The 26,311-nt window shown below is 37.7% G+C and overlaps 1 protein-coding gene and 1 pseudogene across 2 annotated transcripts; one reads left to right on the top strand and one right to left on the bottom strand.

The window, feature by feature from the left end:
- Positions 1-538: 538 nt before the first annotated feature.
- On the bottom strand, positions 539-2,410 carry LOC145013289 (Tetratricopeptide repeat (TPR)-like superfamily protein). 2 transcript variants are annotated; one of them, XM_078972093.1, is made up of 9 exons: positions 2,250-2,410; positions 2,036-2,164; positions 1,863-1,958; positions 1,587-1,659; positions 1,434-1,495; positions 1,268-1,349; positions 1,117-1,177; positions 961-1,032; positions 539-769 (listed from the first exon to the last, which is right to left on the bottom strand). In XM_078972093.1, exons 1-8 carry the CDS (start codon positions 2,346-2,348, stop codon positions 981-983), a joined length of 654 nt encoding a protein of 217 aa, XP_078828219.1. In that variant the 5' UTR covers positions 2,349-2,410; the 3' UTR covers positions 539-769; positions 961-980. The 2 variants fall into 2 exon arrangements, with proteins under 2 accessions (XP_078828219.1, XP_078828218.1); XM_078972092.1 differs by lacking the exon at positions 539-769 and having other exon boundaries at positions 797-1,032.
- A 21,000-nt stretch (positions 2,411-23,410) lies between these two features.
- LOC145012096 (L-type lectin-domain containing receptor kinase S.4 pseudogene) lies at positions 23,411-26,063 on the top strand (annotated as a pseudogene).
- The last annotated feature ends 248 nt before the right edge of the window (positions 26,064-26,311 follow it).

Consider the following 26,311-nt stretch of genomic DNA (forward strand, 5'->3'; position numbering starts at 1 on the left):
ACTTCTTTTAGAACGGCTTCGCATACCCTATCCCGTGATCCACCAAGGCACGGGTTAATTTATAGAACTTATTAATAACACTAATGAATAAATATCAAAATAAATTAATGCCTAACTTACAAAAATTGTCAATGCACTTGCACACAAGTTATGAATATTAGTTTATAGTTCAAAGCGTTTGGACAATTCGCCCCTAAATGACTTTTCCATAAGACTTTTATTCTCTCGGGTGTTTGAACGAATCCATTGATGAAATCAAAATTCTTTAATAGGAAGGATGTTTCTAGGAGTGATATTCATGTCATGTTCGGGTTGACGGATCAAAATGTATCAACCCATATAATTATTCGCGTCACGGGTTGACAGGTTGAAAACATTAACTCGGACACGACCCATCTAACCCGTTTAATTATATGTGTTCGTAGGTCAGATTCAGTTACTGGTTGGCAGGTTGATCCGTTAAATATTTTTAAATCTAATATATTATAGTTAAATCTAAAACAGACGTATCATAATGGACAAAACAAACATATCATAATAAGACATAAGTATATAAACATTAAACATAATTTTTAAATCAAATATACTATACGGGTTGGCGGGTTAACCCGAGAACCCAAATACTAACCAGAACACAACCCATTTATTTGACTGGTCAACCCAAACCCCTTTATTTACATATCATGTTCGCTCCTAGATTTTCCTTCCACTAGATAGAGAGTAGGGCATGTTTGTCAAAACTAATTGCTAGTTGTTTCATAGCCGAAAACTGGAACATGGAACATGGATAACATCATAACAAAACAAAGTAACAATTAATCTAATGATATCAACGTATCTCTATAGCATTTATGTTAAGAATTCAACAAACACCAACATAAAATGATCCTCAATCAAAATGAGGGAACTTTTCCAAAAAAAATAAAATTAAAAGAATGATAAAGTTTTTACTCAACGTACAGAATTAACAAGAAGCCATGCTACTTGCAAAACAATGTCTCTCGTGTATCATTGCCTGTTACAGAATTCACCCTGAAAATACAGAAACAGTGAATCATTTTTAGAACTCCATACAAAAACATACTCAAACAAATGATGACAATTTAAATAGATTACCCATCTGCAATTTTACAAAGATATTCCTTTTGATCTTCTCTTAGAGGAACATCAGTGAAATCTGTCCAGAATAACAAAGTTTTTATAAAACTGAAAAAAAAAAAAAAAAAAAAAAAACAATCTTTTTTACAGAATGTAATTGTAATTTAACCTGCGCCTGTTATGATTGATCCTTTGAATGATGTGTTCCCTGTAACCAGTGCTCCTTCCAAGTTAGCATTTGTCAAATTCGCCTGTAAAAATGGAGAAAAAGGGCGTGAATTGAATTCGTTTTTATTAATCATGTAGTGAATGATAATTTGAAGGATTTTTCTCACCTTTGCTACGTTTGCTAATGAGAAATCTGCGCCTCTAAGATCTGCATCTGAAAGATCAGCTCCTGAAATCATGCAATAAATCATCGCTTTCAAAATCCCAAATTGACATGGTGTTTGTTAATGATTTGAAGATTAATGAAAAGGTTGAAACACCTGTTAAATCCGAATCAAAGAAGCTAGCTCCAAGTAACTTTGCACCCTTGAAATTAGCTTGTCTCAAAATCGACTGGATCAAAAGGGGGAGGGGGAGAGAAAAATTAGAACAAAAAACTTTTTGAACAGATTCTGGATAATCTAATTAACAATTTGTGTCTGTGAACACCCGAATCTAATGAACTGGAATTATAATTGTAGCTTGTTAATTTCGAGTTTTGCACGGAATTTGATGCGATTTCAGTTGCGAAACTCGAATTTGTCATATCATTATACCGTTTTGAAATCCTGCTTGATCAAAGTCCTGCCACTAAAGTCCTTTCCTGTAAGATCCTGGCCTCTCGTCACTTCAGAACCATACGGTCCTCCACCCTGGATAATTACATCACAAAACTCAATTTCATGATTTCACAAAATTATGTCCCAATTATTTGAAGAGATGAACTAACCTTGAATGCAAGAGCAGGATCAGCAGCGAAGAAGAGGGAAGCAGAGACTAAAGCTGTTATGCATACTTTGGACATGGATTGCGCAAAACTGATGGGGGAATCATCAGTGATTTTGTATTGAGTTCGTACCTGTTCATGTAATTACTCGTTTCATGGATGCTGGGAAGATTAAACATGAAACGAATGATAAAAATGAAAGGGAATGAAACGATACCTGCGGAGAAGAAGGGATTTGAAGAATTAGAGAAGAGGGTTTGGAAGGAGGGAGACAGTGAAGTTTGGAGCAACAGAAGGTGAAGTTGAGAACCGCCATTGTCAAGTTTGTGGGGGAGAAATCATATGAATGGATAATCCGTACATGACTAGGCACTAGGCAGCGTTACTTTTTATTTATTTATTTCTTTACTAATGTGAAGCTTCCTCCATTTTCTTTAAAAAAACGATTATTATAATGAAAAAACAATTAGGGTAATAGGGTATAAGAGTTACAACTTAAATTGAGTCCACATGATCACATCACCTTCATCCCATTTATTTTTATTTTAATTGCTGATTTATATCCATGTATATTAATTCATCAAATCTTGTTCATATTTATTTAATTTGACGATGACGAAGATTGTCTCCAATTTTAACTCTATAATCAATAAGCAGGTGCATTTTAATTTTGTATTACATATTTTATTTTCTGTAACTTGTAATTAAAAGTTAATTATGAGTGATTATTTGGTTTATTATAATCATAGCATAAAAAAACCATCGATATTTTTCAAACAAATAAAAGACGTATTTGATCTATAATTGCACCCGGTTGATGATAATAACGACGATGTTCACAATATACTTCGACAAGCCAAAAGTAATTATACTACTAAAGAGTCGGTTAATATGAAACCTAAAAAGAATTATGTGCCAAATTTTGGAGAAGTAACCGTAGCTTCTTTGATTCGAGATCCCAGACACAAAATGACTTTTAATTTTAAGATATTCAAGTCATCAACGTGATGATATTAGATAATTATATATTAAACTTGGATCATACCAACTTTAAAATCGAAGTATCGCTCCAGTCTTAGTGGTCCAAACAGTTATTATGTGATTTTCAACAAGCTTGCTTTAAAAACTTTCGATAGATGGAAGCCCCTCTATACTAAAATTTTGGCTCCGCCCCCTGATTATGAACGTATTTGGCAAAATTATCTGATAGCTGGTAACTGAAAGCTGATAACTATTGTTTTTATTTGTGTAGAAATCTTCGATAATCTGGCTGTGTAACTTTTAGAAAATGTAAACATACATTAAAACTAAAAGTTAAAAGTTCAGAAAAGCTAATGTAACGCCATGTTCCGAATTGTTACTCATTTGGAGGTGGATGATGTAATTTAGATGATTCAGGTGTTCGGTTTGTGTTTTGGAGCCAATTGGATTATTATTCGGGAGATTATAAGGCAAGTATGAGTTGATTAAAGCGTAGAGTTTCTTGTTACCTCTTCGTGGATATAAGGATCGTTGAGATCAGGATTAAAATGAAGAAGTTATGGCCTTCAGAAGGAATTAGGGTTTAAGGAAGAGGGGCTTACATATGTAGTATGCGGGGTGTACTAGTGTAAGAGTCATTACCTGAGACGTAATCTGGTGTACGCTTAGCATACTGCGAAGGGTTGAACGGGAATGCGAGTCCTTGTACGCTAGGCATACGAGGAGTACATGGGGCATACAAAGGGATTTAAGAAACCCTAATTTTAGATGTTCGATATTGTATAAGCACAATTATGGCTCATGAAACCCTCATTTATCATCCTCCATCGACCTTTTAGCCTCATATTTAGAACCCTAAGCCTCTCCTATGTGCTTTGAGCTCATTGTGTCCATTTTGGTGTGTTTTGATCCATAATGAAGAGGTGGAATCTTGGTGCAAGATTGTTGATCAAGGAAGAACTTGTGTATCTTGATTTTCTACTCCATTTCCAGCTTGTTTGAGGTATAAAGTTTTGACCTTGTTCATTGGTTGTTTAGATATAACATATATGAGTTTTGGTGAAAGTATAATGCTATATCTTGAAGTTGGGTTCTTTTAGGACATGCACAGTCACCAAGTCAGTGACTTTATGGTTTTAGACACTTATTAGGACTCATATTTGTGGTTTGGACTTCTGGACTTAAGCATTAAGCTCTTCATGAAGAGTTTGGATTAATGGATGATTATGTTGTGCGTACAAGTTTGTATGCGCAGGGTACACGCTAAATAGCGTGTACACTTAACGTATAGCTGAGTACGCCCCGCATACTTAGTCAGGTGGGATTTTGCATATTGGGCTTTCTTTTGGGCTTGGGTGTTTGAGTTCTTATTGGGCCATCTAAGTGCAAGTGTTTTAGACTAGGAGAAATGGTTAGGCTTTAGAGTAAGGCCCATGTAAGGGATTTAGGACCAATTTAGAAAATTAGGTCATATTTGGGCCTTGGTTGAACAATTGGCTTTTGGGCCTTTTAGATTGTAAGTTTGGGCCTTAGTCTTAGACCAAATTAGGTTAGGGGTAAAATGGTCTTTTTACCCCAAATGTGGATTTATGGTTATGGATTGGAACCCAAATGTTAATTGGGTGTTGTTTTGGTATTGATTAGCTCGGGGATTCATTAAACCAATAGCCAGGGATTTTCAGTGAGGTTCAGTAGTCGAGGTGAGTTTCCTCACTGTGTTTTAGCGGTCGAAGGCACCAATGCCGACCCATGGTTAATATGTTAGTATGCAAAATGTCTACATGACACTTGCATGTGTTATGTATGGTATGCTTATCGCGGAAAGGCCAGGTGCCAGGTGGGGTCTGATGGTATGCTAGTTATCAGTAAGTGTTTTTATGCTTACCGGATGAGGCCCGATGCCAGGCGAGGCTCGATGACTGTATGGTATGTTATGGTCTTTTTGACTATTGCATGTGCTAGTAAGATTAAAAGTTTATATGATTAGGTGTGTATCGGGCGGGGCCCAATATCAGGCGAGGCCTGGTGATTGATAGATTTGTAATCCGAGTGGGGCTCGATGTCGGGCGGGACCCGAGGCTGAGTGGGACTCGATACCGGGCGAGGCCCAATGGAGGGCGGGGGCCCAATATGTGATTTATGTATGTATGGTATGTGGTATCTCGGGGAACTCACTAAGCTTTTTGCCTACAGTTTTCGCTTTATGTTTTAGGTGTTTTCGGTTTCAAAAGTAGGAGCTCAGGATGAGCGCAAGGCACATGTAACGCCTGTATTTCTAGACTATGAATTAGTCTAATGGTGTAATAGTTAGGGTCAACAATTATGACCTACTTTAAAGAAATAAAGAAGAATTATTTAAATATTATGTGATTTTATGTGTATTAAACTTATTTATAAGATATAATAAGTTAAGAATAAAAATAAGCGTAAAAAATAAAATAATAGATAGACCCACTATCTATGAAGAAAGTTGTAGTGGTCAGGACAAGGATTCCGAAGATATAAAGAACGCCAAAATCGAAGTTATAACAAAGAAGTTATGACCTGTCGAAGTTTCATGACAAAACCGGCACGACACCGGGAATCGTAAAGAGTAAGTTTACGATAAAGTACTTTTTAGCCTTAGTCATATAAGAGAAATTTGTAGAGTACGTCTCCACCTACATGTGGATATAAAAAAAAGTCAAAAACTGAGCTCGTATGCAAAAGTTATGACCTTCCGAAGATGTAGTAGTCTAAGAGCATGGCACGTGACAAAAACCCTAAATCAGTCATGCTCCACGACGTGAACATAAGATTCACGATGTGAAACTAGTCAAATACACTTCTCAAGGCTATAATGTAGATGGAAAGTCTATGGGAGCGATGTGTTAAGACTCCACAACGTGGACACAAGATTTACGACGTGAAATCAGTATCGTGACACCTTTCGAAGCTAGGACCCAAATGGCAAGTCTACGAGGTGATGCAGTTATGCTTCACGACGTGAACATATAATCCCACGACGTGGACATAAGATTTACGACGTGAAATCAATCCCCATTTATTTAATTAGTCTCTTTTGATCACAAAATTAGTTTCAAACCAATTCTTGATCAATACTAATTAAATAATATGATTTCATATTAATATATTAGAACTTATAATATATTAATAAATCATAAATATCCTCTTCTCAAAAGTCCATCCTCCAAATTGTTCCGATGCCATGCCACCCAAATGGACCATGCTACTCTCGGGTTAAGTACATACCAATTATAGTTATGGACTTAAACACTAAATCCAACAGTCTCCCACTTGGATAAGTCTAATAACTATAACTGCAAGTACGACTTAAAACACTGACTAGCAATCGTAGCTCTTAAAAGCCTCTGTCAAAACGAGATGCTTCATTTTAGATAAGTGATCATATAATCCTCTATTCAAGTATCAGCCAGAAAAATACATGGAACAACGTCATACTTATTGTCCAACAGTTTGTTTCTGAATTTCCGATTTGTTTGACATAGAACTTAATCGAACACATCAATTTAGTTATGACTGGGCCTGTTACATAGGTCAAAACAAAATCATCGAGGGGCCTAAGATAATGCTTTTAATCCTCCAAAAACTAAAAGGAATAGATAAACTTAAATATAATATGCTTGTACTAAATATTCATTGAGTCATACACAACAACGCGTTTTATAACATCGAGTTACCGATGCGTTTTCGTACTATCAATGTACAACAAACTCATACTCAACAACTCATATATCTAGGTTTGAAGACTTATATGATATTACCGTCTGACGATCACTCGAGATAAATCCATGAAGTGATGCAAGTGAGCGCGGGTTGAATCCGATAATCAGACCTTATGAGCACTCATGAATGTTGCAGCAAACTTGCTATGTCTAATACCATTCAGACAAACCTACAAACCAAATTCATGATAGTCTTGATTTAATACCTACTTCCAACGTATGATCGACTATGGATAGTTTGAATAATATGATATACCATAACATAATTATTCTGGAAGTCAAAACATGTGTAACATCCATAAAATTCACACAAAATTTAAATTTTTTCAATCATAATTAAAACCACATAGCATTGTTTACAAAATGGTTTCAAATAATTTTCCATCAGTGTCCTAAAAATCATAACATAAGGATAAGGAGCGATACGGTCACACATTCGCCTTTCCAAGATCTCCTGAAGTACCTGAAACAGTAAACTAAAAACTGTAAGCTTGAGGGCTTAGTGAGCTACCCCCAAAATACCAACACCACACTGACAATACCATAACAATAATAATCAATCAATCAAGCAACATGCATATTGGGCTATCGGCCTGACTGGACCGCCCTACCGGGCCTACAATCGGTTTGGATCTATCCCGAGCCTTCGGCATGACTGGTCCACCACGTGGGCCTACAGTCTCCCCGGACTGCGCATAGGGTATGATGGCCTTCAGCACAAAGTAGGACCGCCTCAACCCAACCAACAAGCAAATAACCATGTGCGCATAACAATCATATACTGACATATTCAAACATCAAACATATCTATCTCATTGATCATAATCATAGAATTCTCCTGTAACTAGAGTACCGACCTAGCAGGTTACTATCACACCAACCCCTACGGATCATAAAAGCATAACATACTGTTTGCCTCGATTCCAAACTAACAATTCATGACCACATGCAACATACCATAACAATCACAATTAAAGGGCCGACCTTGGTGCCGTAGACCCTATCGATATAGTGAGGGTAACTCACCTCGCAGATGTCGACTCGGAAGGTAAACTCCAACTCTCGGATCACTCGACACCGACCCCACCACCTATAACCATAGTTCAATATACACATGAGTCTTTAACCTTATAAGGTACTCCATAACCCAATAGTCAACCCCTGGTCAAAGTCAAAGTCCTTAGCCAAGGTCAACTGTGACATCCCCAATTTCACGGCCAGAAAAGACCGATTTGTTTATGCTTTGTTTTATAAAATCAGAGTAAATCCTTTTGATTAAAAGAGTTGCGGAATTTGTTCCCAAAATAAAATATGATAAAATTCATCAAAACATTTCTCAAAGAGAATGTATTTTCATTAAATAATAAAACCTTGGGATGTCATGTTCGATGCAGACCAAAAGCATAAACAATATAAAATAGACCTTACAATAGTTATTCAACTACTGATCTATAATCCAAAATCTCTCGTCAAGTCCACCAACTTATACCCTTGTGCCATTACCTATAATGAAAAGAAAACTAAGTGGGTCAGGCTTGGGAGCCTGGTGAGCATATAGGGTTTTCAACCCATAATAATATAATTATTATATGTAATCAGCAAACAATCAACCCAATTACCCATCCCCATTATCTCCTTAAGGTTTTACCCTAAGAACCAACTATCCTTCATTCATTTATTCGTAAGGAATTTGGCATGAATTCCATTGCTTCCAAAGCTTATTTATCAAGTACTAAATCCATAGTTATCTGGTGCTAACTCCATAGTCACCAAGGTTCACTTAACAAGCGCTAACTCCATAGTCGCCAAGGTTTACTCAACAAGCGCTAACTCCATAGTCGCCAAGGTTTAATCAACGTGCGCTAACTCCATAGTCGCCAAGGTTTACTCAACGTGCGCTAACTCCATAGTCGCCAAGGTTTATACAATAGGCGCTAACTCCATAGTCACCAACTATTCCATCTACCTATGTTCTACCCAACAATTTTGTAGATATAAATACTTACACAGTTTAAATCATTTAACACCTGTATAAAACTCCAATTTCCATGCCCATCTCAAATATACAAATAACATATAAACACATAGCACGTATCTCATAGCAAATACGTCATATTTATGTGTTAGAAGAAAGTAACTACACACTTACACATATAAACAACAATAAACTTAATACGCTCAAACCATACTTGTATTATTATCGTGTTTATGAAAGGTAGTATACACTCACTTGATCAGAAGATGATCGGACAGCACTACGACTTGCAGAAGTAGTATTCTTCGGTAGATATGGAAGATCTCCGCAAAAATCAAACTTCTCGCGGGCAGAGCTTCGGCTCAGAAACCACACTTCTCGGGATCTTCGGGATCTCGGGACTTGCTTCGGGACTCGGGGATATTACCGGGGCTTAGGGGTACTTCTGGCACGCAAATCGAGGTAAAACGGGAGAGAGAAGAGAGAAAATAGCAACCCTAAACGGTTGGCCCTTCAAATCTATTTATAGGGCAAATTTGGCCCTTGCCACGTCGTGGCAACCTTTTTCCACGTCGTGGGCTTGGTCGTCACTGCATGCGTCATCCCAAGTTGCATCTGGAGCCTCCCGGAGGTATTAGGACACTTGCCACATCTTGGCACTGCTTGCCACGTCGTGGTCTCTAACAGTTTTGGGGTTTCGCGCCCCGAACTTCAGAAATTCATAACTTTCGCATACGAACTCCGTTTTCGACGTTCTTTATATCGCCGCGAAGGTGAGATTATGCTCTACAACTATCGTTTAGACTCCATTGGCTAATTTTGACTTTATTTTTAATATATTATAAGTATATTACTTATATATTATCTATAGTAGGCCGGGACAGGAAAAATCCGTTCGAAATTCATAACTCCTTCATCTGAACTCTGTTTTCGTCTGTCTTTTTATCGTTGGACTACTATTGAAGAAATCTTCAACTCTCGTTTAGATCACTAAGGCTAGATATCTATCTACCTTAAATTCACTATTTACGTCGCGTTGGGTCACGCTAGGTCGTGTCGGTTTTGTCGCGAAACTTCGACAGGTCATAACTTCTTCGTTATAACTCGGATTTTGGCGTTCTTTATATGCACGAAAACCTTGTGACATATACTACAACTTGGTTAAGATTAATACTTCTAAATAATCTTCCATCAAAAAGTCATTTTTGATGCTTATCGTCTCTAAATTGACTAGCCCGGATCTACGGGCGTTACATCAACAGTCCATGTTGACCTCAACTCGCCGAGTACACCCAACTACTCGCCGAGTCCTTTGAAGCACAATCCAAATCGTCAAGTCATCGAGGTGACTCATCGAGTTCCTTCGAATCCCGATCAGACCTTAAGATCACCCGTCGAGTTCCCTCCCTACGACTCGATGGATATACTCGCAAACATTATTCTTGGTTAAAACTCATCTAACTCGCCGAGTTGTTCTTCAACTCGTCGAGTCTCATGACAATCTTCATCGGACCCTCCTAGTTGTTCAACCAACTCGTCGAGTTCAATGGCCATCTTCATGCGACTCATCGAGTCGACCCTGCGAATCGTCGAGTCCATTGAGTCCTCTTTCCATACATATCCATTTTGAGCCATGCAGCGGCTCCAAATCACAGACCCAAGCTTCTAGGGCATGCTTATCACGTAAAGTTGCAAACTTTACGTGCATGCATGGCTTTAAAGGCTCAAAATGGCAAATCTAAGCTATTGATGGGTCTTTATGCACAAAGGGGACCTCAATCACGATTAAAGCTGCAACTTTATGCTTCTAGAATCCAAAGAGAGTCCAGATCTGAAGTTATAACTTCAGATCTGGCCCATAGCTCATCATACTAGCTTGATATTTCATGAAAACCCTAAACTCACCCAATAAAGGATATTTATAAGGAGAATGACGGTTTGGGTACCTTTTGAAGTTGATATCTGATATGAGTGTTGATTCCCACACTCCAATTGCTTTAATCTTCTTTTCTTCCAAGTCTACTCCCTCCAAGGACTCTCTTTCAAGCTTCAAACACACACACACAAGACACACACACACGAATAAGGCTCACAAGGGTTCTTTAGAACTGTAAGGAGGACCAAGGGAGGCTAAGGTCCCTTTAAATAGGGGTGCAAACCCCAGGAATTAGGGTTTCACTTGCCAGCTCCTACTCGTCGAGTCCCATTATGGACTCGTCAAGTAGGTCACTTAACCCGCGATCCTTCTCACTGCTACTCGATGAGTAGGTAAACCAACTCGTCGAGTAGGGCCTAGTCCAAAAACTTATATTTTAACAATACCTGAGAATCGGGGCGTTACAACTTGAAAAATGAAACAATAGTAAACGATTGACACATGACAATACCATACTAGTAAATAAAAAAAACATCTTTTATTTAAGCATCAAATGTCAATTATATTTCAACTATTACAAGTTTCAAAATCTATCTAATCATTAAAACTAATATCATCCTTCAGCCTGATGTGCCTCGCATGCTGTAAATGTTTAACCCTACTCAGTCCCTTCGTGAGAGGATCTGTCGAGTTCTCATCTGATGATACCCTCTTTGCCACGAGGATTACTTCTTCTATTCGATGTATATCGAAGTGGTATTTTTGTTGATGTGCCTGGATCTACCGTAATCCCTTGGTTCCTTGGCTAAGGCAACTGCACTCTCGCTGTCAAAGAAAATATCCATAGGCTCCTTTATAGTTGGTACAACTCCAAGGTCTCTAATGAAGTTCTTCAGCCATATTTCCTCCTTTGCCGCCTCGCTTGCTGCTATATACTCTAATTCATAAGTTGAATCAGCTACTGTATCCTGCTTGGAACTTTTCCAAGTTATTGCTCCTCTATTTAGGGTAAAGACCTATCGCGACTGAGAGCGGAAATTATCCCTGTCAACCTGAAAGCTAGCGTCACTATACCCTACTATTCTCAAGTCATCACTCCCACCGAGGGTAAGGACCCAGTCTTTAGTTTTCCGTAGGTACTTGAGAATATTCTTTACCGCGGTCCAGTGAGCCTTGTCCGGGTTCCCTTGATATCTGCTGACCATGCTCAATGCAAAGGCCACATCAGGGCGAGTACAAGTCATAGCATGCATGATCGAGCCAACAGCGGAAGCATATGGTATTCGACTGATCTCATCTATCTCTTTACTCAGTTTGGCGTTTCTCTGCATCGGTAAGTCACCTTTCTTGGAATCATGCATGCTGAATCTTTTCAACACCTTATCCAAGTAGGTACTTTGACTAACTCCAATTAGTCTTTTATTCCTGTCTCTCAATATCCTTATCCCAAGAATATAGGCAGCTTTTTCGAGGTTCTTCATAGCAAAACACTTCCCAAGTCAGGACTTAACCTCCTGTAATGTTGGGATATCATTTCCTATGAGTAGTATGTCATCCACATACAATACCAGAAATCTAACTATGCTTCCACTAGCCTTGACATATACATAGGACTCATCCTCGCTTATCAAAAAGCCAAACTCTTTAACTTTCTCATCGAAACAAAGATTCCATTTACGAGATGCTTGTTTCAATCCGTAAATAGATTTCTCAAGATTACACACTCTTTTAGGGTACTTTGCATTGACAAAACCCTCTGGCTGACTCATGTAAACATCCTCAGCCAACTTTCCATTAAGGAAAGCGGTTTTGACATCCATTTTCCATATTTCATAATCATGAAATGTAGAAATGGCTAGCATAACCCTAATAGACTTAATATTCGCTACTGGTGAGAAGGTTTCATCATAATCAACTCCTGGAATTTGAGTAAAACCCTTCACAACCAGTTGCACCTTATATGTGTGTACATTTTCATCTATGTCGGTCTTCTTCTTGAAGATCTATTTTCACCCGACTGTCTTACGACATGGTACATTGTCAACCAAGTTCCAAACTCGATTGTCATATATAGACTGAATCTCGCTGTCCATAGCCTCTTTTCATTTAATAGACTCAGGGCATGCCATGGCTTCCTTGTAGTTGTTTGGTTCATCCAAATTTATCAATGTGCTATCACTGATAAATGTGTCACCCTCAGATGTTATATGGAAACCATATAGCACAGGTGGAACACTAAATCTATTGGACCGCCTCAGAGGTACATACTCATCAATCAGCTCAATAGGAGTTTCCTCCTCAGGTTGATCGTTAGTGTTTGAGGTTCCTTCACCGCTTGACTCTTGAAGTTCCTTAAGGTCAATTTGCCTCCCACTATCTCCTTGGTCTATGAGCTCTCTCTCTCTCTCTCTTAAGACTCATCTCCTAGCAACGAAGATAACATTGTCACTCGGTTTGTAGAAGAGATAACCAAAGGATTTCTGTGGGTAGCCGATGAAAATACACCGCTCACTCCGAGGTTCAAGCTTGTCGTGAGTCTCGTGCTCCACGAAAGCCTCACAACCCTAAACCTTGATGTGGTCTAATGTAGGAACCTTCGCAGTCCACATCTCATGAGGTGTTTTGGAAACCTTTTTGGTAGGGACTAAATTAAGGATATATGTGGCAGTCTCTAAGGCATACCCCCAGAATGAGATTGGTAATGAAGCTCGACTCATCATGAATGAACCATGTCCAACAAGGTTCGACTGTGCCTCTCAGCCACACCATTAAGCTGTTGTGTCCTAGGTGGTGTAAACTGTGAACTAATTCGAAACTTGTTAAGATAGTCTAGGAAATCGATATTAAGATGCTCACCACCTCGATCGGATCAGAGCATCTTTATCTTCCTACCTAGCTGATTCTCAACTTCTTGTTTAATCTCTTTGAATTTCTCATAGGTTTCTGACTTATGCTTGATTAAGTAGACATAGACATATCTAGTGTAATCATCAGTAAAAGTCACATAGAAACGGTTGGCATCCCTTGTAGCGATTCTGAAGGGCTCACACACATCGGTGTGTATGAGATCCAACAAACCCTCACCCATCTCACAAGTATCAGTGAAGGGTGATTTTGGCATCTGTCTAAGCAAGCAAGATTCGCAAGTATCATCCGACCATAAGTCGAATGACTCCAAAACTCCAACCTTCTGGAGATGGCCTATGCGCTTCTTGCTGACATGTCCAAGACGACAGTGCCACAAGCATGCTTTATCAAATTCGTTGGAAGAATCGATATGCAACACATCATTTCCTAAGTTGTCTACAACATTCACAGTTTCATATACACCATTACAAGGTAATGCCTTAAAATAAAAAACATCATTATAATAAGCATTTATTACACCAATTTCATTATCAAACGAAAATGTGAAACCTTGTTTGTATAAAGCATGAAAGGAAATAATATTTCTCTCCATATCAAACGAGTGGTAACAATTATTCAAATCTATCCCTAACCCACTACTAAGCAATAAAGAGTAAACTCCAATCTTGGAGGCAGGTGAAACCATCCTATTCCCCATGATCAAGTTTATTTTCCCGTGCTCCACATCCTTACTTCTTTTTAGGTCCTACACATCAGAACAAATGTGAAATCCACAACCTGTGTCAAGCACCCAAGAGTTAGTATGTGATGAGTTTTTACATAGAATAGTATAAATACATGCATGGGTTGGTTTAACCTTCCCATCCTTAACATCCCGCAAGTATTTGGGACAACTTCACTTCCAGTGCCCTTTGTCATGATAGTAGAAACACTCTGCTTCCTTAGGAATGGAAATGGTAGCAACAGAACCAGCCTTGGTCCCACTTGAAGAGGATCCATCAAGAGACTTTCCCTTGCAGCTCTTTGAGGGAACCTTCCTCTTCTTCCCTTTCCCTTGTCCTACTGCCAGAACAGGGGTTGTTGCGGTAGGAGTAGAAACAACATTTTTACCTTTGTGACCATTCTCAGTGGTCCTCAAAAGCCCTTGAAGCTTGCTAAGTGTGACTTTCTCCTTGTTCATATGATAAGTCATGCGGTACTGATCATAACATGGAGGTAAGGAGTGTAAAATGAAATCTATCGCCAGCTCCTCAGGAAAGTTCACATTTAACTTTAGCAGACAGTGCACAAACATTTGCATTTTCTGCAAGTGGCCCGTGATGGGTTCACCATCCTTCATTCTTGTTGTTATCATGGAAGAGATTATTTCATACCTCTCTTGACGAGCACTCGGATGGTATATTTCCATCAGGTCCTGGTGCATCTCAAAAGGGTAGAAGTCCTCATAGGACTTTTGGAGTTCTACCGACATTGTGGCGAGCATGATACAAGCTACCTTGGTGGCATCCTTCTCATGTGCCCTAAATTCAGCAATCTCCTCGGGAGTAGCAGAAGACTCATCAATTTCCTTTAGCTCCTTATCAAGGACATATTCCTTGTCCTCATAGCGAGTGGCCATCATGATGTTCCTAATCCAATCATTGAAGTTGAAACCATCGAAGATGACTCTCTCAAAAAGGTTCATGAGAGAGAAGGAGCCAGTAGGGTTTGAGCCAGAAGCAGTGTTGGAAGACATCTGAAAAAAAAAAGGAAAAGAGAAAGTTTAGATTAGATAAAGAGTCCTTAATAAAACACCCAAATGAAATATTAAGGCTAGGACCCAACACAATATTTTATAAATTGGAAGAGGGATGCCTTAATCTAACTTGCAAAATATTTGAAGGTAGGTAAATGACGATTTACCAATTTCCACCATGAAAAATGAAATAGATATTAGGTTTTAATTGGATTGAAACTCCTAGATCCTTTGAGATTCATTGAACAATTCAATGACATATTTAAATCTCGATTATGCCCTTCCGGTTTGTGACTGGGATACCGAGGATCACAAACAAGGTGTGAATAATCATGCAAAATATGCTTGGTACTCTCGACTTTATCTCCCAATCAATGTGCCAGTTAACAACACGTGCTCCATTGATCTTATGATAAACATCGAGCCACCCTTTGCCATCCTTACTAGTCCAAGTTAGTGTGCCGATTAACCACACACGCTCCATTAACGACTTGGTAAGGTGCAAAGTGCAATTTTCATGGATTAGCATCAATTTCACATTTTCCTAAAGTAACTAAGATTATGAATTTAATAAAACATTTAGTTACATTATTATCATTATACTTAATGAGAATTATAGTCCTATCATACCCGTTCGGCTAACGACTATCCACCAGTCAAGGAAGCGGTGGGTGAGAGTGGACACCCATTAAACTGCCATTTTATAGGCAGTAACCTTATACCCCCTTATAGACCGGCTTCGTGAATGAGTCCTACTAACGGTAAGACTGACTCGATCTTCCATATATGTATGTATGTATGTATATATATATATATATATGTATATGTATGTATGTATATGTGTATATATATATATATATATATATATATATAATTAACTTATAATACTATAAAGTATAAAGATTGAATTTTAAACTTTTAAAATTCTAGGGTTTGGAATTAAAGTTTTCTAAACTGACTTTACAAATTCCAAAACTTGAACGCAAGTTTTGAAACTATTCAAAACCTTTCATTTCTGTAACTTGTGATTTTTAATGACTTTTAAGGAAAAGACTCTTGGAATTCCACAACTCGAGGACAAGTTATGGAGTCCATTAAAAGGCATTTAGATCAACAATTAAACTAACAAGCAAGTGTTAAATAATATGATCTACCAAAACTCATAAGCATGGATAATTCAAATCAACAATTTTCAAGAATCATATAAACTAATATAATACTTGAAACTTTGACAATTATCTTTGCAATTGTATTAGCATGATCATTACCACACCAAAAATAGGTTTATAAGTTCAAAAACAGTTTAGGGTAATGATCCTAGTCCAATTCCAGCTTTAAAAGTCGAAAATCTGAAATCTGGAGCACAAACTCGTCGAGTGCATGAACTGACTCAGCGAGTTGGATGAATTTGTGTTGGACTCGGTGAGTCCACTGTCCAGACAGCCAAAAATTCAATTTTTCAATCTACAAACACAAGTTGCATCAAGTATAATTGAAAACAAGCCTAGACTCTGATACCACTGAAGGGTTTTAAGCATTCTAACACTCCTAAGCTATGCATGCAACCCTAGAAACCTTGGATCTATGTTTTCTCTATTATACATGCAAACTTTGATTTTTCCAAGGTTCCATCCTAACTAGCATACCATGAAGTATATTTAATACAAAAATATAGTAGAATGTCATACCTTTTCTTGTAGTTTGATTCCTTAAGCCTTTAAGAGCCTAGCACCCCAAGTGTGATACCTCAAATGCTTCACACAACACCACCAACACTTGGAAGAACTTGAGAGAAGTATACTTGCACTCACAATCGGCTAGCCCTCTTTATTTTCACTTCAGTTCCAATTTTGGTAGCTATGGGGTTCTTTATATAGTGTGGCACAACTAGGGTTACTCCATGCAAACCCTAATGTGCATGACTTTCCATATTCCTTATGTTCCATGGGTTTTAACCTCCATGGAGTATCCATGGTTCACCACATGGGTTTAGCCCAACATGAAGACCTATGGGTCATAAGCCCACTTTATAAGAATGAATGATTTACCAAATCCATACCTATTTATTTAATTAGTCTCTTTTGATCACAAAATTAATCCAAAATAATACTTGATCAATACTAATTAAATAATACGATTTCATATTAATATATTAGAACTTATAATATATTACTAAATCATAAATATCCTCTTCTCAAAAATCCATCCTCCAAATTGTTCCGGTGCCATGCAAACCAAATGGACCATGCTACTCTCGGGTCAAGTACATACCAATTATAGTATGAGCTTAGACAATAAATCCAACACTTATAAGATTTGGGAAAATAGGAAAGTTGAGTCCAAGGTTTATTGGACCATTCAAAGTTCTTCACAGGATTGGGAACCAAGATTATAGGCTGGAGTTACCAGAAGAACTAGATGGTATTCATAATACTTTCCATGTGTGTTACTTAAGGAAGTGTACAGGAGAAGTTCCCGATATAATTCCACTTTCGGAGTTAAGGATGGAAGAAAATAAGAGGTAATCGAAGAGCCTGAGGCATTTGTTTACCGTAAGGCTAAGAGGTTGCGAAGCAAGATGGTCGACTTAGTGCTTGTGCGATGGAAACATACGAATGGGCCGAACCTCACTTGGAAAACAGAGAGTGACATGATGAGTCGCTATAATGAAGAAGTTATGACCCATCGAAGTTTCACGACAAAACCGACACGACACCAAGAATCGTAAAAGGTTAGTTTATGATAGAGTAGTTTTTAGCCTTAGTAATCTTAATGAAAGTTGTAGAGTACATCTTGACCTACACGTGGATATAAAGAACGTAAAAAATGGAGCTCGTATGCAAAAGTTACGACCTTCCGAAGATATAGATGTCAGAGAGCACGCCACATGTCAGAAACCCTAATATGTCTGGACTCATGACGTGAAAATTAATTCTCATGACGTGAGGAGTCAAACGGGCACTAATCGAGCCTATAAAACACCTGGGAAGGCTACGCGATGATTCTTGGAAGCTCATGACGTGAGCATATCATTCTCACGAAGTGAGAAGTCGTCTAGACACATTTCGGAGCTATAAAAACATATGGCAAGTCTACAAGATGATACAGCCATGACTCACAATGTGAGCATTGATTCTCACGATGCGAGAGAGCCAAAATCATCATATAAATAGCAGTCGCGACCCATTCTTTCATTACACCTTCTATTTTCGTTCTCTCTGAAGGTCGTTTCCGCATCCCGAGCTCGACGATCACGAACTGCCAGTCATTTCTAGTTAGATTCTATCAACTCACGCTACTAATGTGATTACATAGTTATTTTCATCTTACACATAGATATAAAGTATTTTATATAAATTATGTGTTATGTGTGCATATTATTTATTTACCTGATATCTATGTTGGATGAACGTTGTATACATGTTTTAAATGATTTAAACTGTATATATATATATATATATATATATATATATATATATATATATTATATCTACAAATATGTTGGGGTAAAACATGGGTAGATGAAATAGTTGGGGTGTGATGAAATAAAATGATGAGAGGCCTCGATGTTGACGATGATCCACTCATCGAGCAGAGTATAAATCACGACCCCGGACTATTCTAGACAGTCTAGTGGAACGCTGACAGGCTCACAACCTGTAGGTGTTTATTTGAACTACGTGTTCACCAGGTGTACTCCATCCCCTCATGGTTGCCTTATTTGACATAAATTGCTATGGAATCCCCTGAGTAGTGTTGTCCACCCCGATGAAAATCCTTAGGCTAGGTCTCTTATAATAGATGCTTTTGGGACGTAAAGTGAGGATAACGGGAATGGGGAATCGGGATGATTGATTTGATAAAATTAATGAATTTAATTATTGTGGGTTGAACACTCTATTTGCTCACCAGGTTTCCCAACCTGACCCACTTAGCTTATTTGTATCACAGGTGTCGATACGAAGCTACATTACACTGAGAGATTAAAAGAGACGTGTATCATTAGTGTAAATGAATGTAAGATCTTTTTATGCTTATGTTTCTGTATTGACAATGACATCCCAAAGTTTTAATATAAACAAAATACATTTCTTCGGAAATGTTTCGATAATATGTTTATCATGTTTTTCTAGGAACAAATTCTACAACACTTTTCTTTGAAAGATTACTTTGATTTTATTATAAAAGCATAAGCGAAATCGTTCTATTATGGCCGTGAAATTAGGGATGTCACACATTTGGCAAAAGGTCTATTGGAGGTTTTTGTGTTTTGTAGATTTCTAATTGTATCATCCAAGTTTCGATGATGTTTCTTTTTCTACTATTTGATTGGGGGTTTTATAGTTCAAGGAAAGGTAGAAGCAAAGACTGAACCTGAAGGAATTAATCGCAAAATCTAAAAAAATCGAAAATCTGGAATTTATCGCATGGGGCGTGATACGCCCTTTAAAAGGCACGATGCGCCTCCGGCCCATGGGCTGATCGTGTTTTTGGGGGTATTTAAAGGTCATTAACCCGTGTGGTTTGTTATTGATCAGCCTTCATTAGTCCTAAAATGTTCCTTGAGAGAAAACCTAGCCTTCTTGAAAACCTAGCCTTATTGATCCAAAATCATGTGATTTAAAAAATGATATGATCCAAAAATACTATCAAAATAATTTGATCGAAAAATTTATGATCCAAAAATGGTATCATCTAAAAGTAGTATGAACTGAAAATATTATGATGCTTAATATTTTTTTGATTCAAAACTTTTATAATTGTTAAATATTAAAAAACTCGAACTGATATTTAGTTCAAAAACATAAAAATAAAAAGAATAAAAAAACAAAAAACACCAGTAAATTCAAATATGTAGTAAAAAGAAAAAAAAAACAAAAACAAAAAAAGGTATATATATATATATATATATATATATATATATATATATATATATATATATATATAAGTTTTTAAAAAAAAAAAAAATACTATTTTAAAACATATACAACAGGACGGTAAAAACAAAATTAAATTGAAAAACCCAATTAAATGGCACTCCATAGATGTTCGTCACATATGATTAAATCTTCGAGTTCGTATTACGTTTAACGTGCAACGACTGCGAACGCATAACGACAAAGTATTAAGTTTGGCGATTGTTCCTTAGACGAAAGTGGTGGTGGTGGTTGGGGGTTGGGGGTTGGGGGGGGGAGGGGGGGGTTAGAGAACTGTGTTTGTTTTCCTTACCATTTTTGGAATGCTCACCGGATCTACACCTTAATATTGGTATCAATACTAATTTTTATTTTTATTTAAAATTTGAAATTTGGAAATTTTAAAATGTTATTTGAAATTGTAGTTTTTAAATTTTAATTATATGCCAATTATTTTTTTACAAAATAATAATAAGTAATAAGAAAATGATATATGACGTGACAACTCATTGAACTATATGAATTTTAATGGAGTATAGAGTTTTATAGGTAAAATTATATAGTGCATATGTATTGATGTGATAATCTATTGAACTCAGACCATTTCCAATGGATTAAACTCATGGACAGTTGTATGAATTGCCAACTAGGAAAGAGAATATACACATTCACTTTAATTCTTAAAAAATTCATAAATTTTCAATTACAATTCCATTACACCATTCAATGGTCATTCAACTCCACAATCTCTCTCATTTATATTATATTCACAGTTATTCCATTAAACTCTCATACAACTCCTATTGTGGATGACCTCATATAAAAACATACTTAATGATAAGTTTAATAGGAGAATTGAATATGATGACAAATGTATGTGTCATTTAATTGATGACAAATGTAGATGTCATTTAATAGATGAAACTATACCATTATGACATGCCACCTTGATATTAAATTGATTTGGAATTCATATATATATATATATATATATATATATATATATATATATATATATATATATATATATATATATTACCTTTTGTAATATTCTATTGAACTTTGTAGAGTTTAATACATTTTAGGAAAAAAATGATAGAGTTTTATGGATTTAAAAAAAATAATGTGACAGTTTATTGAACTCAATGAATCTTAGTATCTTAGTGTATTATAAATACCCTAAGGTTGGATGGAATGGAAGTAGGAAAGGGTCGCAGGTAGCTTCCCGCCCGACGGAACACCGCACCGTCGGTGTGGGAAAGGGTGACGCAGGAACCGGTGAGGGGAGGCTCTCCCGCGTTTTCTCTCCGTCGATCATTGGCCGGAATATTTTTTTTCTTTGAATTAGCCGTTGTTTAAAGGTAAAAAAATTTCCTTTTTTTTACTAACGGATATATGTATTTAAACCTTTCTTTTACCTTTTTAAGCACCTATAAATACCAAACTATTTACCTTCAATCAACATTTAAACAAACCTCTATTCCCTCTATTTTCTTCTAAGAAAAAAAGAATCCCGATGAACAAACCCCCAACTTCCGATCGAAGGAAAAGAAGTCATGGTTCGAGTTTAAACATCCCAACTCGAAACATTTTTGCTATCGATTCATCATCTCAAGGAGTTTATCGCCTCCAACTCGATGCTCCCATTCAATCTCCACTACAATTTCGATACCAAAATGTTAGACAATGTTACCTGATCCAAGTTTCAAATGTTACGTCACAAATGTTTTCAAACTTTGTTGTTTTTCTGGATCAACAATTGCCAAATCAACCTCAAATTCAAACCCAACCCCAAAACCAAACCGAAACTCAAACCCAAACCCAACAACAATTCCAACTTGTCGATGAGTTGGATGACTCAGAAGAAGAAAGATGGTTCCCGAAACTTAACCCACACCACCCCCACAACAAAGGTTGTAGAACTCGTTACTCGGTACCTGTTCGGCTGACTACCGAGTAACGAGTACTCGGGGAGTACTCGGATTTGGTAATTCACGTAGAAATATTTTTAGGAAACTTATATACGTTAAAATCATAAGTTAAGATCTTAATTTGATTGAAATATATAAAAAAATAAGATACATGTGAATACACAAAAACTGAAAAACACATAATGGTTTCACTTCATGAATAATTACTGAAATTTAAGATATATATGTAGTAATAATCCCATGTGTATGTGTTAAATAATAAATTGTTAAGTATATTATACATATTAATCACCAAGTTGATCTGGTTTTACAACATTGCTCAGTTCAGTAAGGACCCGATCGGGGAGTACTCGGGATTTTGTAACTCGCCTCGGTAAGGGGCTGAGTAGCGAGTACTCGAAGGAGTAATCGACCAACTCGGCGAGTTTTACAACACTGCCCACAACGACACAAAGGAAAACAACAAGCGCACAAGGGTGTCGCACAACCGGGAAGACAAAAGTCCACAACCGGGAAGACAATGTCTTAGGTGGAAAAAATACGAGAAATTTTTTATTTTTGGAGTCCAACAATCAAAGTGAACGAAAACGGGTTCTAGTGGTCACACAACCTCCTCCGATGCTCGGTTCGATCTAGATTTAAATCAGGATGACGAACTCGAGCTAGAAGAAATTGTCCCCCCAATGGGTAGGGACAAAGCAAAGAGAAAGGGAAAAGCGACTTCTTCGGGTGCATCGGATTTCAGCATGGACATTGACGAAATGCGGAAAATAACAACGTTTGGTCTATAAAAAGAGAGGTAGGGACAATTCCTTTGGTTTTATATGAATAAAAGAAAAATGAGTGAAATGATGATATGGTCTACATAAGAAAAGTTTACCTCTCATACCCTTTGTTTAAGTTCAATGTATCTGGCGATAGTGTAACCCGAACTTTCTATCACGAGGCCGGTGCGACCATGTGAGTGGGTACGCGAGAATGCATGATAGTCACATATCAAATGGTAATATTTCTCATATTAAAGAATACAGAAAGATTGATCGGTTAAAAGATTCATACAATCATATCTAAAACGTGGAAATATGTTGGGCAAGAAGACACATGAAAATTAATGCGTTGAAGGTCACCGATGCCACCTGTTTCAAAGGCTCTCTGGAAAGATCAGACACAAATGTCAGTCAACCACCTACAACTTCATCTAGAATGCTTTTGTCACGTTGAAAGATAAAAAGATATATCAAATACCCAAATTGCTTTTTCAATAAACAAAATAGTAAAAATCGGAATTGTTTGATATACTATTTTAAGGATAACTCAAATCTCAAAACATGCATAAGTTGGTGAAGGTGAAGCAAAAGCCAAATAAAAAACCACCAAGTTCATAAGTACACCCACTCACTTTCTTCCACTTAAAAGAGCTCGTTTATGTTAAGAAACACGTGTAACAATTGAACTCAAACACCATATCTCGTTATCAATTTATCATCCCTCTCAATTCTCAAATTCTCTCACTCTCACTCTACTCTTTGCTTTGCTCACATGATCCACAAATGTTGCTCTCACCGCTTCTTCTTCTTCTTCTTCATCTATCTTTCTCAATCCCACCGTCCTTCTCACAGTCGTTCTTCTATAATGGTTTCAAAAACTGCGCTTCCACCAACATAACCATGAACGGAGTTGCAGAGATCACCGACGATGGTATTCTCAGGCTTACGGATGTCCGCTCTCGTTTGATTGGCCGGGGGTTTTACCCTGATCCGATTCGTTTCAAGAGTCCCACAACGGGGGCGTCTCTCTCTTTCTCCACTTCTTTCGTATTCGCCGTCGTGCCCAAGTACAGACAGCTCGGGGGTCATGGCTTAGCTTTTACAATCTCTCCGACCAAAGACCTCGCCGGAGCTCAACCCAGTCAATACCTCGGCCTCCTTAATTGCAGCCTCAATGGGAATTCATCTAATCACCTCTTTGCGGTAGAATTTGACACCGTTCAAGATTACGAATTCGTTGATATCGATGATAATCACGTCGGTGTTAACATTAATCGTATGAGATCGGTGAATTCGACCAGAGCTGGGTTTTTTGTTGATGGGGATTCAACAAAACAGGAGATTTGTTTACATAGTGGGAAAAAGATTCAAGCTTGGATCGATTATGATGCTGACATACCCCAATTGAATATCACTCTTTCCATGTATTCAAAAAAACCCAGTACGCCGATCTTATCTCTCCCGGTGGACTTGTCGCCGGTTTTTCAAGATTTTATGTACGTTGGGTTTTCTGCTTCAACGGGTCTTCTTGCTAGCTCCCATTATGTCTTCGGATGGAGCTTCAACATGACCGGAAAAGCAAAATCGTTGAATCTTCATCACCTCCCTTCACTTCCATCATTTAAAAAGAATAAAAGAGGTTTCATAATTGGGCTTTCTGTTTCGATAATATTAGCTTTTTTCATCATCACGATCGGCGGTGCTGTTTATGTTTTCAAACAATTCAATCACGTAGACCTGGTTGAAGATTGGGAGCTTGATGTGGGCCCTCAAAAGTATTCTTACAAGGATTTGAAGGATTCTACAAAGGGTTTTCACGAGAAAGAAATGCTCGGATATGGTGGATCCGGTAAGGTTTACAAAGGGGTTTTGCCTAATTCGACTACCCAAATCGCACTGAAGCGAATTCTGAAGGAATCAAAACATGGGCAGAAGGAATTCGCGTCGGAGATTTCAACAATTGGCCGGCTCCGGCACCGGAATCTTGTTCAATTGTTGGGTTGGAGTAGAAGAAAAGGTGAGTTTTTGCTGATTTATGATTTCATGTCAAATGGCAGCTTAGATAATTATATTTTCAACAACCCAAAAACGATTTTGAGTTGGGAGCAAAGATTCAAAATCATAAACGATGTATCAAACGGATTACTGTATCTTCACGAGGGTTGGGAACAAACTGTGCTCCACAGAGACATTAAAGCCGGAAATGTGTTACTAGATTCGGACTTAAATGGCCGTTTAGGTGACTTCGGGTTGGCTAAGTTATACGACCATGGTTCGCACCCCACCACCACCAAAGTGGTCGGTACACTGGGTTACATGGCTCCTGAGCTGACTCGAACCGGGAAGCCCACCACGAGTTCCGATGTGTTTGCTTTTGGAGCTTTATTGTTAGAGGTTGTATGTGGCCGGAGACCCATTGAACTCAAAGCCTCACCGGAGGAGCTCATTTTGGTGGATTGGGTGATGGATAAGTGGCGAGAAGGGAGGTTACTTGAGGTGGTGGATTCAAGGTTGAAAGGAGAGTTCGATCAAGTCGAGGTTATGATGGTGTTGAAGCTTGGGTTGATGTGTTCTAGTGATGAACCATCATTCAGGCCGAGTATGAGGCAGGTGATTAGGTACTTGGAGGGAGAGATACCCTTGCCGGAGATTTTAGCTCCGCCATGTGAGAAAAGTGGTTTTGTGGTGGGCTTTGAGGAGTTTGCAGCTTCGTTAAAGAAAGTGGATACTTGGTCGGTTGGATATAGAGAAGGGGATGCTGATCTTGAAGCTGGTTCTGGTTCGCCTTAGTTGGTTTCCGGCAAGCACATCTGCAACGAATCTTTATATAAAGATTAGACCACCATCTCGTTTGTCTATAGAATGTACAGCTTGTAACTTTTTCTCTTAAGCTTTTTTAAAGCTTTCTAATATTTGGACAAAAGATTGGAAAGTGGAAACCTAGACACATGTACTAGCTATTAGACTTTTAGGTATGGACAACGCCTAACGGACTTTTAGGTATGGACAAGGACCGGAGTGTGGATCCTATGTTTTCAATAGTAGGAGCTCTACTACTATCGTCCACACCTATTCATATCCATTTCGAGACCCGTCCCGAAGTGACCAAGTCGTTTCTCGCCGACAATTCTAGCACCCATTTATACACTAACATGTGTTATTAGGAATCCCACCCCACACTGCTATAAGACATGGAAGAAATTTCTACTAATGTCAACTAACTATTTTACGAATACAATTAAATGCGACAAAAATTAAAGTGTTTTTACTGAAAGATCCTACACCACAATGGTTAGACTCAAATGAGAGTAGCGCAATAGAGTCGAATCAAACATTTTAAAACTATTTAATTTTTATAGCATGCAATCTAACATATTCGCTTAATAATTAGCTAATATCAATACAAACTTCTCTTAGCACAAAGCTAACAACATTTAAGCAAACAGTCTAACAGGTAATTCTATCATATTCATTATATCCTAGA

Source organism: Lactuca saligna, chromosome 8 (assembly GCF_052625555.1).
Source record: "Lactuca saligna cultivar CGN05327 chromosome 8, ASM5262555v1, whole genome shotgun sequence".
Classification (NCBI taxonomy): Eukaryota; Viridiplantae; Streptophyta; class Magnoliopsida; order Asterales; family Asteraceae; genus Lactuca; species Lactuca saligna.

What these genes read in the sequence shown, in the direction of transcription:
- LOC145013289 (XM_078972093.1), bottom strand. Translation starts at nt 2,348, where the DNA reads ATGGCGGTTCTCAACTTCACCTTCTGTTGCTCCAAACTTCACTGTCTC. An exon ending in TCAAGCAGGATTTCAAAACG is followed by an intron (nt 1,660 to 1,862) that starts GTATAATGATAT and finishes CTTTTGATCCAG; the next exon opens with TCGATTTTGAGACAAGCTAA. An exon ending in ATCAATCATAACAGGCGCAG is followed by an intron (nt 1,178 to 1,267) that starts GTTAAATTACAA and finishes TATTCTGGACAG; the next exon opens with ATTTCACTGATGTTCCTCTA.